Here is a 16676-nt window from a genome sequence, read left to right on the forward strand (position 1 = left end):
CAAAATAATTAAGTTTCTCTTAATTTCAATGGGAAACATTGCTTCGGTTTGTGAACTGTCTCGGGATGAATTAAGGGTGTCAATTTCATGTTACATAAATACATTTCTGTCTTTATCTGCCCTGTGATTGACTGCGAACTAGTTCAGGGTGTACCTCGCCTCTTGCCCAATGATAGCTGGGATAGGCTTCAGCACTTTCACGGCCATTGTGAGGATAACCGGCTCAGACACTGGATGAATAAATACATTTCACATTACCTGACAGATTTCAAATCATTTAGTCTTTAAAAGGTTCAGTTCGCTCAGGACATTTCTGGAACTATTTGTCATATTCCTCAAATCAGCACATTTTCACGATGAAATTCCCAAATTAACTAATTCACTGTCAACTGAGTTCCCCGTATTGCCAGTGGTTTTAGAGTATTTTGATTGGTCTTTCAAGAGCCTCAGAGTCTTGTTTTGTGATAATATAAGTACTGAATGTAACAAAAGAGTAGATTCTTGTGTTTTGCTAGGAAAAAGTTGTTTCTAGCTTTTTTTGATCTTTTGTAATCAGCAGGAAAACATGGGTTGGTGTCACTAAAAACACCAGTTCTGACCAGAAATGTAGATAAACTGAGCTTTTTGTGAAAGGAAACATGGCAAGCAGAAAATTATTTTTCATTTGAAATGAAATTTTCATTTAGATGATTTCCACAGTATTTCACTTCAGCGTTAGCACTTTTCAGTCTACATATAATACAACATATATAATTTGTTGGTTAACTACGTATGTAGTACTAGCTGTCATTTGCTCACATAGATGGCTTCCTGAAGTACACAACATTTACTACCACGGGAGTCGGCGTAAACTGGTGCCTGCTCAAAGCCAGATGGAAAAGCTGCAGTCTTTCTTTAACTGCGCCGCGACACTAATGGCTATTCAGCTGCAGAACCTGGTTTTAGACTCCATGAGTGATTACACCAGGTTCCTTTGTCCCAATCCGGTATGGACAAATAAGAAAAGTGTGACTATAACTGTTAGATGACAGCCTCTCGTTGGTGTTCTTGATTGACTCTCTTATATCAGGACTCAGAGACAGCATTTGGGCACTCGGGCTTTGTGCTGTTTCTGATCCTGGAGGATCGGGAAATCACATTGGAGCCAGACCTCAAGTCCTTTGAAGACGTTCTGCTTAATATCTACGAGTTCATGCTCAGATCCGTCACCATGTTACCACGTGTGGAAACCAAACTCTACGCAGAATGGGTAAGTGTGTGTGTTTCTTTTCTTCACTTTTTTTTTTTCTAGATTCAGCAATCAGGGTGCAGGAAAATGTTCAAGGAGGCATAACAGAAATTCTACAGGAACTTAGTTTTGGTTTGAACCAGACATTTAAAAACTGCTATTCTATTGCAATCCTATTATATTCTTCTCCCAGTCGAGTAGCTCCGGGGAGACTCTCAAACCGGTGATCCTACCAGAGATCGTTCAGGCCCAGCAGGACGAGGTTTGCAGGGTCATCAACACTGAGTATGTGAAGCCCGTGGCCTACATACACGAGTACGACAAGTACGCCACGCTGGTGAACAAGGAGGCAGAAGAGGCCATGGAACGTTTCCTGGGTGAGGAGCACACCTTCCAGGAGCTCATGAACGAGGTGATCACCTACCAGCAGCTGATCGACCGGATCCAGTACACCTCCCGCAAGGTATGGTCAAAGGTTCTAATGCCCAAGTCATCACTGTGGGTGATTAAAAAAAGAAAAAAGTACCATGGTACCTTGACGTAGGTGTTCACCACCTTAGGTGGTTTTCGAGGAACTGCACAGTCCAAGGCGTCACTCTGAGGATTTTTGACTTGAGTTACAAGTGGGCTTCAGACCGTCCACTACTCCAGTGAAGTAAAAAAAATGGAGATGGTGGAAGTGGTGTTTACTAAGCATTTGTTTACACACACCTTTCGCTCTCAGCGGGCCATTTGTCTCCTAAAGGGTGCCATTCAAGTTTCCGATTGTTAAAAATATGTAGCAAAGTGTCTGTAGGGCAATAATAATAATTGGGCTCCTATGCAATTCCCGTGACCCTCTCAAATTTACTATATTTTGTGGATTTAGACCTCCACTGAGTGACTAATGTTGAATTCCTCTGGTTTCCTCCCACATCCCAAAAACATGAATGAATTAGGTACTTTAAATTGCCCTTAGGTGTGATTGTGCGTGCGAATGGTTGTTTGTTTGTGGCCTGCAATTGGCTGAAGACCAGTTTCGGGTGTACCTGGCCTGCCTTCCATTAAGATAGCTGGGATAAGATGCAGCACCCTTGTGAGGATAAGCGGCACAGATAATGGATGGATATAAAGATTTTTTTTTTACTGCCAGAAGCTGGTGTTTTTTAAAGCCCAAGTGTCATCCCTATAAACATTCTAAAATAGATATTGTAATGAAAAATACATATAACATTATTCACTTCAATGTCTATACGAAAAAATAAATGTGAGCAGAGAGCGCGTCATCCATGTGCAAAGTTGCAGAAGTGTCATTCTATGATATCCAAGTGGTCGGCATATTGGCTGCATACTCTGTCTGTGACCTCACCCGGACATTCGCCAATGAAAACACACGGTGCACCCTAACTATGGGAGACGAACGTGCCCCTTCTGACAAGGAAGCTCTTTTCGAAAAGGAGAACACCACACAACTGAGTGAAGTTACCGGGGCAATATTACACTATTGTTTCGAGCCCTCGGGGCAATATTACACTATTGTTTCGAGCCCTCGGGGCAATATTACACTATTGTTTTGAGCCATATTCAGATGATATGCGACCATGGCCAAACCGCATCCCTGTCCGATCCACTTCCGTGGCTGCGATGAGCTGGCCGGTGTGACTTAGCGGTTCTGCTTTAGGGGGGGTTGTTCATAGACGCCGCAGTACGTGATGAACAACACAGTCGAGCCGGGGCGCTTTACTGCACGCACGCGGCTGAGTTACGCATTCTTGGCTGGGTTCTTCAGAGCTGCCCCCGTCCGCAAAGCCCGACGCGCAGCCTTCACAGAAGCCGTGACCGTTGAACGCGGCGCCTCCGCCGGTGTGGCTGATTTTCGGCGCCGCGGTGGCATATAATGGAGCCGAGCCGTGCTGCTTTTAGGGGGATGTTCATAGCTGCCGCAGTACTCGAACACCGTCGAGCCGGGGCGCATTACTGCGTGGCTGATTGAGGTTTTCTTGGCTGGGTTCTTCAGATTTCCCGCATCGACATATTTCGTACGTGGATCTTTTGTTATGTTATGAGAGACCGATTGCGTGGTCCGCCCCAAACTATTATTTTTTTGTAGCTGTATACACACCTATCTGTTATTTGGAACCCACAAAGCTCTCGTCCTCAGCACCCATGCAATCCATATTTCACAACGAACCGGGTCTCTTGCAAACTTATGAAGGGTTAATCCATTCTCCCGAGTGTTCAAGCAATGTCCAGCAATGCAATGAGCCGGCATTTTGGCTAACACAAACAACGAGCTACCTTCCCGGAGGTAAAACTAATGGAAACAAACGAGTCCACTTGGGGGCGCCGCTGTCCTTTACTTCACTTCCTGCTTCTTCTCGAAAACAAATCCCTCGAGAGGATTTTCATGGCAGGAGTTACAAAAAGCTGGATACGTCAATATCATGTTTTGTGGTGAAAAAACGCATGGCCCCATATTGGCTGACGTTTTTTCATTAATAACATACTAAAAATCATCCATTTCATGACAGTAGCCCTTTAAAAAAAAATTTTCAACAATCTTGTAGTTGATAACAATAAGCTTACAAAGGGCCCATAATGCACATATTGGTGTTGATGTACTGTTTCAGGTGGTGACTCTTGGCATGTTCGAGGTCCAGTCCCACAAGCTCATTCAGGCCCTGGTGAAGCGTGCTCGGGACCTGCAGCAAAAGCTGGTTTCACGGATGCTCCAAGGCCATCAAGACATCAACACAGCGTCAGTTGGTTTGGCAACTTTCATAAATGAGAATTGGTTCACGGATGCAAACACGGTCGCCAAGGGGTTGGCGCTCCTTGTGCTTGCGTGTTTTTTTTTCTCCGGGTATTCCAGCTTCGTCCTGCAGATCCATCCATCTATTTTTGGAACCATTTATCCTTACGAGTGTCGTGGGCATGCTGGAGCCTATCTCAGCTACTTTTGGGCTAGATGTGGGGTGCAGCTTGAATTCGTTGTCACCCAATCTCAGGGCACAAACAAACAACCATTCGCAGTCACAATCTTCAATCAATGCATGTTTTATGGATGTGGGAGGAAACTGGTGACCAGTCCAGTATGTCCTCCAGCTCACCTGTAAAGCCAGTGAGCACAAATGTTAAAAAAAAAAGATGGATGGATGGATGGATGAACTGTTGTCTAAAAAAATATATAATAAAAAAAAAAAAGACAATGAAGTTTAACCGAATACCCAATGCTTTTTTTTCCCAAAGGTTATGCAACGAATTTGAAAAGATTGCAGAGAGGGCACTGAGCACGCCCCCTGACACCCATTCACTGATGGAGTTGAAGGTATCTACGCTGAAATACCCGCCATTTAATATGATAAATGATCATAATTTACTAATAGATGATAATTGTTTCTCATAATCAAGAGTCATCTTGTGGGGGGACCTCAAGATTTACATACAAACACATGTATCATGGGGAAAATGTGTGTATAAATGAATGTGTTTTATGGGTGTGGAATGCACCGCCTCATCACCAGTTTCAACAATTGATGTCCGAAATAGAAGTCTGCCATTTTGGTCAATTCCAGGCTTCGTGCTTTGTCCAAATAAATGAGCGGTATCGAAAAGGGATGAATCGACTATCCTTGAGAGATTGGCGATACCGAATTGAGAAGGATTTTAGTTTACGCTATCTCACGAGGTTGGACCATAGCGTCAAAAGTTTGATGCATGTGAGTATCAACCAATGTCCCCCCCTATCCAGGCCTTTGTGAATAAAGTGAAGACCAGCGATCTCCCGGAGTTGGAGCAGAGGTTGTCAAATTCCAACATGCAGCTGTGCTCCCTGATCGACTTTGTCTCACTTTCACCGGCCGACATGGAGCTCAACAGAAAGACCATCCAGTGGCTCAGACGTCTTCCCACCATCTTTGAAGAACACGATCAGATCGTCTCGGAAAAAACAACACAATATCAAAATAGCCTTAAGGTTTATTCTTCTTCTCTGTTTTGTTTACAAAAACCTTTGATTGTAAATGACTGTTGTCAGTCTAGTCTACCCCAGCTATCTTTGAGCGAGATTCGTGCACATACTAACAAACAACTATTGGAACTCACATTTATACCTACGGGCAATACAAAGTCTTCAATGAGTATATCACACATAATTTTGGAATTCTTGGAGGAAATTAAAAGTAGCTGGAGAAAATTCTAGTAGCGGTAGCTGAAGAAAGCTTACGCAGGCACAGGACAACATGGACACTCCACACAGACGAGGCTGGATTCAAACTCAAGTTCTGAGAACTGTAAGGAAGATGTGCTTACCACATGGCCAATGTGCCGCCTGATTAAATCGTAATTGATGCATTTTAAAGGTGATCATTTATATACCTTTAATTAAATTACAATGTATTATTAAAATTCTTTATTCGGCATATTTAAAAAATAGTTTTTGGGATAATACAATGTTACTTGTAAATCTGTTACTTTTTATTCCTTTTATATAATTTTATTACAAATGTAAGTCATTTCCTACCATAAAAATGATTGTAAATTGATTTTATATAAATAGAAAATAATGTCATTTGAAGAAAAAATATATAATTTTTTGTATTTTATGAGTATCTTGTGCAATTTCAGCAAAAGGTTATTTTAATAAAATAATTCGTTAATTTATCGTTATTCATTTTATGATAAGTGACCCATTTTCATAAAACATTTTTTTTTACTAATTAAAGTTTGAAGTTTTTTGATAAATTAATTGACAAACTATTTAATAGAAATGAGCAACATTTTCTATTTAATGTAAAACAATGCACTTCAATGCAACAATCATGAAATCCTTATGTTTGTCATGGTGGTGCAGATGGTAAAGCATTGGCCTCACAGTTTTGAGGTCCCGGGTTCAATCCTGGACCCGCCTGTGTGGAGTTTGCATGTTCTCCCCGTGCCTGCGTGGGTTTCCTCCGGGCACGCCGGTTTCCTCCCACATTCCAAAAACATGCAACATTAATTGGACACTCTAAATTGCCCCGAGCTGTGATTGTGAGTGTGGCTGTTTGTCCATCCATGTGCCCTGTGATTGGCTGGCAACCAGTTCAGGGTGTACCCTGCATCCTGCCCGTTGACAGCTGGGATAGGCTCCAGCACTCCCTGCGACCCTTCGTGAGGATAAGCGGTGAAGAAAATGAATGGAATGGATGTAATAGTAATAAATTAACAGCAAATTATTATTTTTCCTCCCACATTCCAAAGATGTGCATTAATTGGACACTAAATTGCCAGTAGGTGTGATTGTGAGTGCCACTGTTGTCTGTCTCCATGTGGCCTGTGATTGGCTGGCAACCAGTTCAGGGTGTACCCCATGCTTTACCTGATGACGGCTGGGCTAGGCTCCGCCACTCCCAATAATCTTTATGAGGATTAGCGGCTCAAAAATGGATGGATGCAAATTATTTAATAAACAAGAACATGTTTTTGCATTCTGTATATTTAATCAACTGATACATTAATTTGAAATGAATAGAAAATGATAATCACTAAACACATAATTAAAAAAAACATTAATGCACCAAATATGACAGAACTGTTGGTCAGCCAGTTTATGTAACCCGCAGGCAACACTTGGCACATATAGTCCACATCGCCCCTTTCTAAAAACTTTGGTTTTGGGCTTTCGTCATTCCAGTTGTTCCGTGAACTGTTTGAGGAGGAACTGGAGACCTACAGCGTGCAAGTGGAGGAGTTTACGTCCTTCGGTGACCTCGAGGATCTCAGCAAGTACCTAAAGAAGGCCCAGGCTCTCAATTCCAAACTGGATGCTGCTATAGAACGGGTAATGCGGGATGCATTTGCACACTTTTAGGTGGTACTCGGAAGACATTTTCCCAAGGGTTAGGGTTAGTTCTAGTGTCTTAGAGGTAATTCACCAAGTCAACATGGAGTTTTAACATACTTTTTCAGCTTCTAAAGTCTAGAAAATGGAATGAAAACTCATTATGACAGCTCCATTTTACTTATAGTGCTTGTGCTACGTGTGTGTTGTGAGCGTTTGTAGAACCTGGAGAGGGCAGTATTGGCTCGAAAATGAGCTCACTGGCCTGTGTCGCCCTCCACACACAGTAAAGCAGTTATTTGCCAAACTTAATTGAATCAAGGCAAATACTTTGCATCAGAAAAATGTCACAGCGCACCACCAAAGATAAATGTCACTCTTAAAATAACAACCTGTTATTCATGGAGTTTCGGGATAGGGTTTTATATTAATAGTTAAAAATGGAAATATAACCCTCACTATGATCCCAAAATAACTTGTCATTTCAAAGTCATCTTTCAACATCCATCCAATCAGTTTCTTTGATCGGGTGAGAGGCAGGATAGACCTCGGATGGGAGCATCTTATGTCATTAGGTGGATTGATATGACTTGATTTTTTTTTTTGTCTGTTTCTTTTCTGTTTCTCTCTTGACAAATTTAGCTCCTCCCCAATATACAAAGTTGGCCTATTTGTCAAGATGTACAAATTCATCTTTGGCACTGATTCCAATTTACGGTAGACAGGGCTTTGGTGGCAAAATACAACAAAAAAATGGTAAAGGGTGAGTTTTATACGACTATCTGGTAACAGGTTGACCACACAAAGAGCATCCATATGTTATTTTGTGAATAGTCAATCTCGAATTTATGGAGGATTACACTACACTATTCTGTTGTATTGGTAGCAAGCTGTGGGTGCAAAGGTTAATTGTTTCTTCTGTCATATAGTGTAAAACCATTTCAATGTTCTGCTGAATAAAAAAAAAAGATAACATAATGAGAAGTAAATAGATAACACTGTTTGACAAAAAATGTAAGTTGCATGTTTTTCAATTGATTCAAGACAATTTTGCATCGCTTCATCAAAAAATGACATCCGCTTCTCTTGTTCAGATCAGGTTTTTATGCTGAGATATTAGGTTTATTCATCAAATTTTACAAACTTTGCTTACTCTAAATTGTATAGTAGACTGATAATAACATGTACCTTTAAACTGAATGTTACGTCGTGATTGGTCATAATTCAGAGAATGAATCTCCGTTTATTTGAAAATCTGGAGCAAAATGCCTCTAAATGGAGAGAAAAACATTCAAATTGTTGACCTCATTGAGCAAAACCGATACGATATTTGGATTGAGGCGCTCAAATTTCTTATAAATAAGCTAAAAAAAAATATTGGACCATAAAGTTGTTGTTGAGCAATAGTGTGATTAAATGACATTGGGTCATTTTTGAAATTCTGTTGCTTGTTGTCATTTTCTCTCTTTATTTATTTCCTTTTTTTGTGTGACCAGATCAATGAATTCAACCTGGAAGAGGAAGCGTTTGATTGGCCCTCCTCCCAGTACCCGCTTCGCAAAAAGACCCAGGACAAGCTCACGCCCTTCCTGCGCCTGTATGAAACATCCAACGACTTCCTGACCCATTACGAGCAGTGGCTCTATGGGCCGTTGTCTGGTGTCAACCCGGACAAGGTAGCGGCGTGCTCTTGCAATTGCATCAACTCAAGCTGTTTGTGTAATTCTGTCAGGTTGTCTGTCTTTTAGATTGAAGGAGAAGTCAGCAACTACTGGCGTTCTTTGTATAAGTTGGAGAAAGGCTTTGTGGACGTGCCTAATGCTCTGGGCTTGGCCACCATCATGAAGGAGAAGGTAGAGGTCTTCAAAAATGACGTCCCCATGGTGCAAGTGAGTGTACAACCGATAAACCCAATCCTTCCATCCACTGGTTTTCTACAGCCCTTGAGTGTATTAAGGGAGCAGGGGAGTTGGAGCACATTCCCGCAAAATCTCATGTGAATAAATTATTCAGTTACGAGTGCTTCCAGATACGAGCCATCGTCCCGTTTTTTAGTTTGTTAGCACAAATTTGAGATACGAGCGTTGTATGGTGACAGTGTACGCAAGTCATGTCAAAACAAGAAAAACATAAAGAAGAGAATTACATTGTGTCTTTAAACCTAACAGATAATGGTAACAAGCAGCAGCAGATAGCCTTAAAAAAATAAAATTTTACTTAAAGCTAAGAAACAATACAAAACACCAAAGTTGGTATAACAAATAGCTTCGGTATCTTATAATCCTACGAGCAACAGATATTTGAACATAAATGCAACACATGTAGACAAATGCCATTTTATTCTATTTAACATTTACCAAGCCAGGAAAAACCCAATTGAGGTTAAAAATATCTTTTTACAAGAGTGTCGTGGACAGGAAACACAACAGACATAAATCAGGTTTGACAGGACAAGCTGACAGCATTCAGAGAAACTATCGCATAGTACAACATTGAGCAGTTTTCCTTCGTATCATCCAAACTCTTTAAAACCAAATTAAGTGAAGCATTGACAGCTTGACATATTAGCTGCCTAAAAGTCTTTCAATAGCCACCAGTGTACAGACAAAAGCCACACATGCCTAGGGTCAATAGAGATGAGGTCCTCATTAGCGGTGCACGAGTGCTGGAGCCTATCCCAACGCGATACACCCTGGACTGGTCGCCACTCAACCGTTTTTCCTTTCTCTGCAGGTACTTTGTAATCCTGGCCTGCGTCCGCGTCACTGGGAAACTCTGAGTGAAATATCTGGGAAGCCCCTCAACACGACTGATGAAGAGTCAGCCTGCATGTCTCACTTTCTGTCCCTGAAAATGGAGGAGCACCTGGCGGCGTTTGAAGGCGTCAGCGAGTCGGCCAGCAAGGAGTACTCCCTGGAGAAAGCCCTGGAAAAGATGACCGGCGAATGGGCCGAAATCACCTTCAAGCTTCTCCCCTATCGCGAGACCGGGACCAGCATCCTGTCGTCGGTGGACGAGGTTCAGATGCTGCTGGACGACCACATCGTCAAGACGCAGACCATGAAGGGATCGCCCTTCATCAAGCCTTTCGAGGTGGAGATACGGTGAGACACGATGGGCTCCGTGCACAGGGTGAGGGCCCAAAGGGTGCGCACTTTTAAAATGAAGGAAGGGAGAGGATTGTTGGTTGGAAAGAGGAAACGGAGGAGAGAAGGATGAAGGAAGAATATAAGCGATGGCTTTATGAAGAATAATATACAAGGAAGATAAATGAGGGACGCAAGGTAAGATAGGATGGAAGAACACAAGGAAAAGGGTGAATGAAGAAAGGATGGGAGGTGGAAGGAAGTAAAAAGTAAAAATGGAAGGTAGGGATGTAGCGCAGAAAGGAGGGTGGAAAGAAAGAAACAAGTATTGCATGAAAGGAAGCATGGAAGGAGGTGGAAAGGAAGTAAATGGGAATGTATGAAAGGATGGAAGAAGGAAAGGAAAAAGGATGAATGGGAGGTGTTGAAGGAATGAAGGAAACAAGGATGGTACGAAAGGCTGGTTGGGTGGATGGATGGATGGAAGGAAGGAAGAGAAGAAGGAAGGAAACAGATGAGTGCAAGGCTGGAAGGCAGGGAATGAAGAAATGGAAGAACAGTGCATTGGGGAGGGAAAAATGGAAGCATGAAGGAGGGATTGAAGTAAGGAAAAAGATGTTCTGAAAGGAAAGGATTAAAGAAAGCAAGAAGGAAAGTTGGAGGGAGGATGCATGGAAGATAGGAAGGGATGAAAGGAAGGAAAGAACACAGAAGAATGCTAGCTAGAAAGGGAGAGAGGAAGTAGAAAAGGAAGAAGGAAAGGAACAATAAGGATGTGTGAAAGAATGGAAGGAAAGAAGGAAAAAAGTAAGTGAGATTGAAGGCTGGAGTAGGGATTGACAAAAGATAAGAAGCTATTAAAAAGTGTGAGGAAAGATGATAACGGGAAGGAAGTTAAGAAGGATGGGAAGAAGAATTGAGAAAAGAGGGATGGAAAGCAGGAAGGAATGGTGGGTAGCGATGGAGGAAAGGAGGAAAGAAAGACGTGACTACCCCCAGCAATCAATTAGATGCCCCTTATCAACTCATGCTATGCAGCTCTGCTTACCTTTTAGCTTCAACATGATAGTGCTTCGGCCAGTTTCACCGGGTCGTTGCTTGAAAGTGGTGGATCTTCACCCTGCCTAGATGTTAAGTCATGGGCAGCATTATGAAAACCAAGTAGAAATTCCAATGATTGATGATTGATTTGAAAAAAGAAAGTTCCCCCCAATCCCCCTATTTGTCCCCTTCTCCAAGAAATCGCACCCACTCGGGTTGTGTTGCAATTTTAGTGACTGGGAGGGCACGCTGCTGCTTCTTCAGGAGATCCTGGACGAATGGCTGAAGGTCCAGTCCACGTGGCTCTACCTGGAGCCCATCTTTAGCTCCCCGGACATCATGGCTCAGATGCCGGAAGAGGGACGCCGCTTCACCAACGTGGACAAAACCTGGAAGGACACCATGAAGCAAGTTGCTGTGGTAAGTACACTCGGCGCATCACACTATTCAGCGACTATTAGCGTCCGACTGATTAATCGGTGGGCTGACTTTATCGCCTGATAGTCGCCCTTTTCATAATAAGGGTTAGAACATTGTAGAACACATGATGCAATTAAAACTACTGCGCATAGAAGGAAAAAACATTTGGATACTTTTGCAGGAGTGGTGAAACTCACATTTGTTGACGCGACAAATGATTAAGACAAAGACCACCTCCCATTACATTTGAATGCTCTCTCTGTACGTCTTATATTTCAAATGGAACTCTGTTTTGACATTTGCAAATGGCATCTGTGATTTTTATTTTTAAGTCATCGCTTCAGTACAAAGAAAATAACAGAGTAGAAGAACGATTTAACTATTATAGAACTATTATTATCGAACTATTTACCGTTAAAGGGCATCTTGCATAAATAATGTTTTGCAAGTAACGTAAGTTTGTGTACTGCATATTTTTACAAGAACAATAATAAGTTATTATTTATCCATTTATTGGTTATTGGAATTTCTGCCATCAGCCCCCAAAAAGTATTAGTCGGATTCCAAGCTAATTGCGTGTTTAAAGTGGAAAAGTCTTTCTTGACCCACAATTAAACTGGTGTTACATTCCTGGGTAAAGGTTTGGGTGTTGAACCCTGTACTGGGTGTGACGGTCTGAGTGCTCCCCCGTGCTGAAAAGTCTCCTTGTGATGAATGCGCATGCGTTACTAACAGGGGAACTCTGGGTACGTAGCAGACGCTTACTGGGAAATCTCCCGGTCTCACAGTTCCCCTTCTTCTACATAGAGGGAGTTAACATACGTTATAATCTAACGCTAAAACAAAAGTTGATAAAAAAGATATACACAAATATGTACGTTCGCTGTGTTCGTCTTTTTGAGACGTCCATAGCGAACACCAACGCTCGGCGACAAGTTGTCGAATGGCACATGTTGAAGCATGGATGGGGATGTTTCAGAATGGCCGGAAGTTCACAAAATATATGCGCATGCGCATTACTCAGAAAGAGACTTTGCTGCACCGGGAGCGCTCAGACCGTCACACCGGCAGAAGTGTGGATGTTTTTGGGACCAGCAAACCCCCAGAGAAGTGACACCTTGGGGGAAAAGTCTTTAGTGGTGAACCCTTGTTATCGTGAAAAATTGTGGGTTCTCCAAGACCCGCATCGCCCACAGGAGTGACACTTCTGAGGAAAAGTACGAGTGTTAAACCTCTTCACTGGGGAAAGTGTGAGTTTTGTGGTGAAATGTTCGGAAGGGTTCAATGTACTCACTCCTCCTCCAAACGCAAAGATTTAGGTTTGAATCCTTCCACTGTGCGTGTTTTAACACTCGCATCCTCATGAGTGTGACACCCTTGAAAGAAAGTGTGTTTAAAAATAAATAGAAAGTTCTTTTGCTTTGTGTTGTGAATTCAGTGCATTGTGGATGTCTTTTCATCATCATATTGTGCATAATTCACCATATTGTGGGAATTTGAGTGTACAGTATGTTGTACTTTTTTGGTGGGTCAGTGGCTCTTTTTATAAAAGATGGGACAGCCCCTCAAAACAAGCTTTGTTCCGGGAGGCCGAAGAGATATTTACAGCATTTACTCTCTGATTTTTGTTTTGATATACTCTTGACAGTGGAAGATGAAATGTGGGCCAGGGTGACTTTTGTCACCCCAAAATGAATCCAATTTGGAATCCAATTTATAATGCTATGGCTCTCTGATGAACACAGATTTAATCAAACTTATGCTTTTTGTTGTTGCGAACAATGGGGGGAAAAGGGGCGATTCTCTGCAGTTAGTCAGCGGAAAGCTATTCACGAGTACATGGAACAGGATAACAATGCTCTAATGCATGCATTATGTACCGTAATGACTTTTTTATGCAGTGCACAGATGCTCTCAATTGAAGGGACAGAAAATGCCCTCAGCTGATAGGCCAGGTTCGCAATCTTCGTCTTCTTCATTGTGTCACACGGGTGCTTTACATCACATGGCCCGATGACATTCTGCGCAATATTGTCGGCATGAGAATGTAATAGAAAGTCTACAATTCATCATCGACTCTCATTATTGAGAGAGCCCCATCACTCTTTTAGCAAACAATATGGCAGTCAGTGTCTCATTAGAGGCTTCTGTGCGCTGCATTGTTACGGTTAAACAGGTTCATGGGGAAAAAAAAAAGAGAACTGCTCCTATTATTTTCAATTGTCCATGCAACAGTGGATAAATGACATCCTCCGAGAAGACGACCGAGGTACGCGCTGAAAATTGTAGCAATAGTGCTGCGTTATTATCTTTATTTTTATTCCGTACAGCATATGGAAATAATTCATCTGCAAATATGTCTTGAAAAATGTGTTTGGAGAAATACTATGCAGCTGTCTATTATTATTCATTTACCGTATTTTATGGACTATAAGGCGCACCACATTATCAGGCGCACCTCCAATGAATGGCATATTTGAACACTTTTTCCATATATAAGGCGCACCGCATTATAAAGCGCGTAGAATAGACGCCACAGTAGAGGCTGGGGTTACGTTATGCATCCATTAGATAGAGCTGCACTAAACGCTCAATATTGATCCATATATAAGGCGCATTGGATTATAAGGCACACCGTCAGCTTTTGAGAAAATGAAAGACTTTTAGGTGCGCCTTATCGTGCGGAAAATACAGTACTTCATTTTTTCAGTGTGGGCTATTGATGTTGTAGCGAATCGGGAAACGGAGGAAGAGTGTGGATGTCGCAACATCTACATCATCCATAACTGTGACGTTGTAAAAAAAGTGTTGGTACTGAACACTTTTACCGGCATAAGTGTTGCTGTTGTGACACCCAAATCCTCCACGGGCACGAGACCCCTTCAGAGGCAAGGATGTGGGTGCTACAACACATTAAACCTGGGCGTGATGAAAAGTTTAGGTGTTGAAAGAGCCATGTGACCACAGCTGCGATAGCACCTGGGGGAAATGTTGGCGTTGAACCCTTTTATTAGTGAATGTGTGGGTGTTGCAACATCCACATCACACATGGGTGTGACACCACTGCGAAAGGAGTTTGTGCCAAACGCTTCCTCTGGGGAAAAGTGCATGTGTTGCAACACCCATGTCCACATCCTCCACGTGTGTGATGCCCCTTGGAAATATGTTGGTTTTTAAAGCTAGAGTGTGGGTGCTGCAGAATCCTGATTCCCCAGCGGTGTCACACCGGTGGGAAAAGTGTGGATGTTGCATCACATCAAGCTGAAGTTAGTTGTTTCATTGAATATTTACGGTAGCACAGATCAGAAAAAAAAACAGTTCTGATCTCTCCTGATGATCGCATTCCTTTAAACATTGAACTAGTGTTACTTCTTCAAGTGCACATTTCTGTGCACAATATGTGGGGAGGGTGAAAACAAAAAGAAAAAAAGAATCAAGATGGGGAGGGGGGATTGGGAAGACAAAACCAAAAAAGCCTGAAGATTCCAGAATATTCGCGTCCTCAGAGTGCGCAAAGGGTAAAAACGTGCTCAGCCGACCTCAAACGAGACGCATCAATATCAGGCAAACGCTCGGTCTGAGCATCAGATGGAAATTATAGATTTTGGCTGGAAGGGACACAGTTTTCTTGAGTTGTGAGGAAAATGAGGCCACCAAGGGGGAGGGAGACCACCCACAAATGTGGGTGTCTGCACTTGGATCAGTCATCGACCTGCATCACAAAAGTGACGGAGATGCTTTCTTTTTTAGTTTACATCTTTGAGCGTGACAAAGGACTTTTTTTTTCACAAATTAAGACTCAGTCTCGGAGATTTCTTAATAAGTCTGTGACACATTTCCCTGATGAAACGCTTCAACACCCACACTTTTCCCCAGCGGTGTCACACCTGCTGGGGATGTGGTTGTTTCAACACCTGCAATTTTCCCGGCGAAACGGTTCAACACGCATGTACTTTTCTTAGAGATGTGACAGACCTCTGAGCAATGCGACTGTTGCAGTACTAAGGTTGGAAATATTACTTTGGAAATGTAGTTGGTTACAATTGCAAGTTATCTGATTGAAAATGTAATATTAATATAACCATTTCAACTACTTTTGAAAAATAATTACATTTTATCAGATTTGTATATGATATCATTTTTTCTCTCTATTGTGGTGTTTTGAGCACATTTTCAAGTAAGAAAAGAATACTTGCATCACTAATAATTTATTAGTGACCTATGTAGAGAGCGGGAGATGGCAGAAACACTGCATCCCGAAATAACAAAAAGCATGTTGCACTTTAGCGGTCAAATATATATATTTTTCAAGTTTTGGCTGTAATTTAATGGCACTACACTGGTTATTATGAGGCGGCACGGTGGCTCAGATGGCATAAGCAGCAAAGAAAATGGATGAATGGATGGTAATTATGAGTAAGGAAGTCACATTTCCCTCAGATGGCTGCTGCATGCAATAATGGTGCTTTATACTGTACAGTGGCATAGGGAACTTGTGCCAGAAAGTACATGCCCCAGCCTTTTATCATTATTTTTAGCTCCGCCCCCAAAAATATGTCCAGTTGCGAAGGTCAAAAATAGTTTTGGACTATAATCGCAACAATTCTATACTATATTGTTCTTGGTCTTTGCATATATTCACCAGTTCAAACATATTTAAAATGTATTTAGAAACAAAACAGGTGGAACGGTGGAGCCTTACAGTTCTGAAGACTGGAGTTCAAATCCCGGCCCCAAACCTGTGTAGCCTTTGCATGTTCTCCCTGTGCCAGCTTCAGATTTCTCCGGGTGCTCCGGCTTCCTCCCACATCCCAAAAACATGCACAGTAGGTTGATTGAAGACCAAATCATCCTCAGGTGTGTATGTTTGCGCAAATGGTTGTTTGTTTCTATGTGCCCTCCAATTGGCTGGTGACTAGTTCAGAGTGTACCTCGCCTCTCAGCCAGAGATAGCTGGGATGGGCTCGAGCATGCCCGCAACCCTTGTGAGGATAAAATGGATGGCTGGATTGAAACAAAACAACATGGCCTTTGAGGAGGGGGTTAAAAAAAAGAATGTAAACAGTTGTAACTCATGAAGACATACAGTACATACTCTTTA

At 42.2% G+C, this 16676-nt stretch overlaps 1 protein-coding gene across 5 annotated transcripts in view; it reads left to right on the forward strand.

The window, feature by feature from the left end:
- Nucleotides 1-16676, forward strand: part of dnah7 (dynein, axonemal, heavy chain 7) — an 85730-nt gene that overhangs the window by 5549 nt on the left and 63505 nt on the right. For all 5 annotated transcript variants that reach the window (XM_061840716.1, XM_061840715.1, XM_061840713.1 and 2 more), the window contains exons 10-20: nucleotides 803-986; nucleotides 1070-1249; nucleotides 1422-1691; nucleotides 3838-3965; nucleotides 4457-4535; nucleotides 4959-5183; nucleotides 6882-7028; nucleotides 8525-8704; nucleotides 8777-8917; nucleotides 9762-10132; nucleotides 11389-11575. In XM_061840716.1, the coding sequence (XP_061696700.1) occupies nucleotides 803-986; nucleotides 1070-1249; nucleotides 1422-1691; nucleotides 3838-3965; nucleotides 4457-4535; nucleotides 4959-5183; nucleotides 6882-7028; nucleotides 8525-8704; nucleotides 8777-8917; nucleotides 9762-10132; nucleotides 11389-11575 (2092 nt within the window). The remainder of the gene's footprint in view (nucleotides 1-802; nucleotides 987-1069; nucleotides 1250-1421; nucleotides 1692-3837; nucleotides 3966-4456; nucleotides 4536-4958; nucleotides 5184-6881; nucleotides 7029-8524; nucleotides 8705-8776; nucleotides 8918-9761; nucleotides 10133-11388; nucleotides 11576-16676) is intronic.

This window comes from Syngnathoides biaculeatus, chromosome 14, assembly GCF_019802595.1.
Source record: "Syngnathoides biaculeatus isolate LvHL_M chromosome 14, ASM1980259v1, whole genome shotgun sequence".
Classification (NCBI taxonomy): Eukaryota; Metazoa; Chordata; class Actinopteri; order Syngnathiformes; family Syngnathidae; genus Syngnathoides; species Syngnathoides biaculeatus.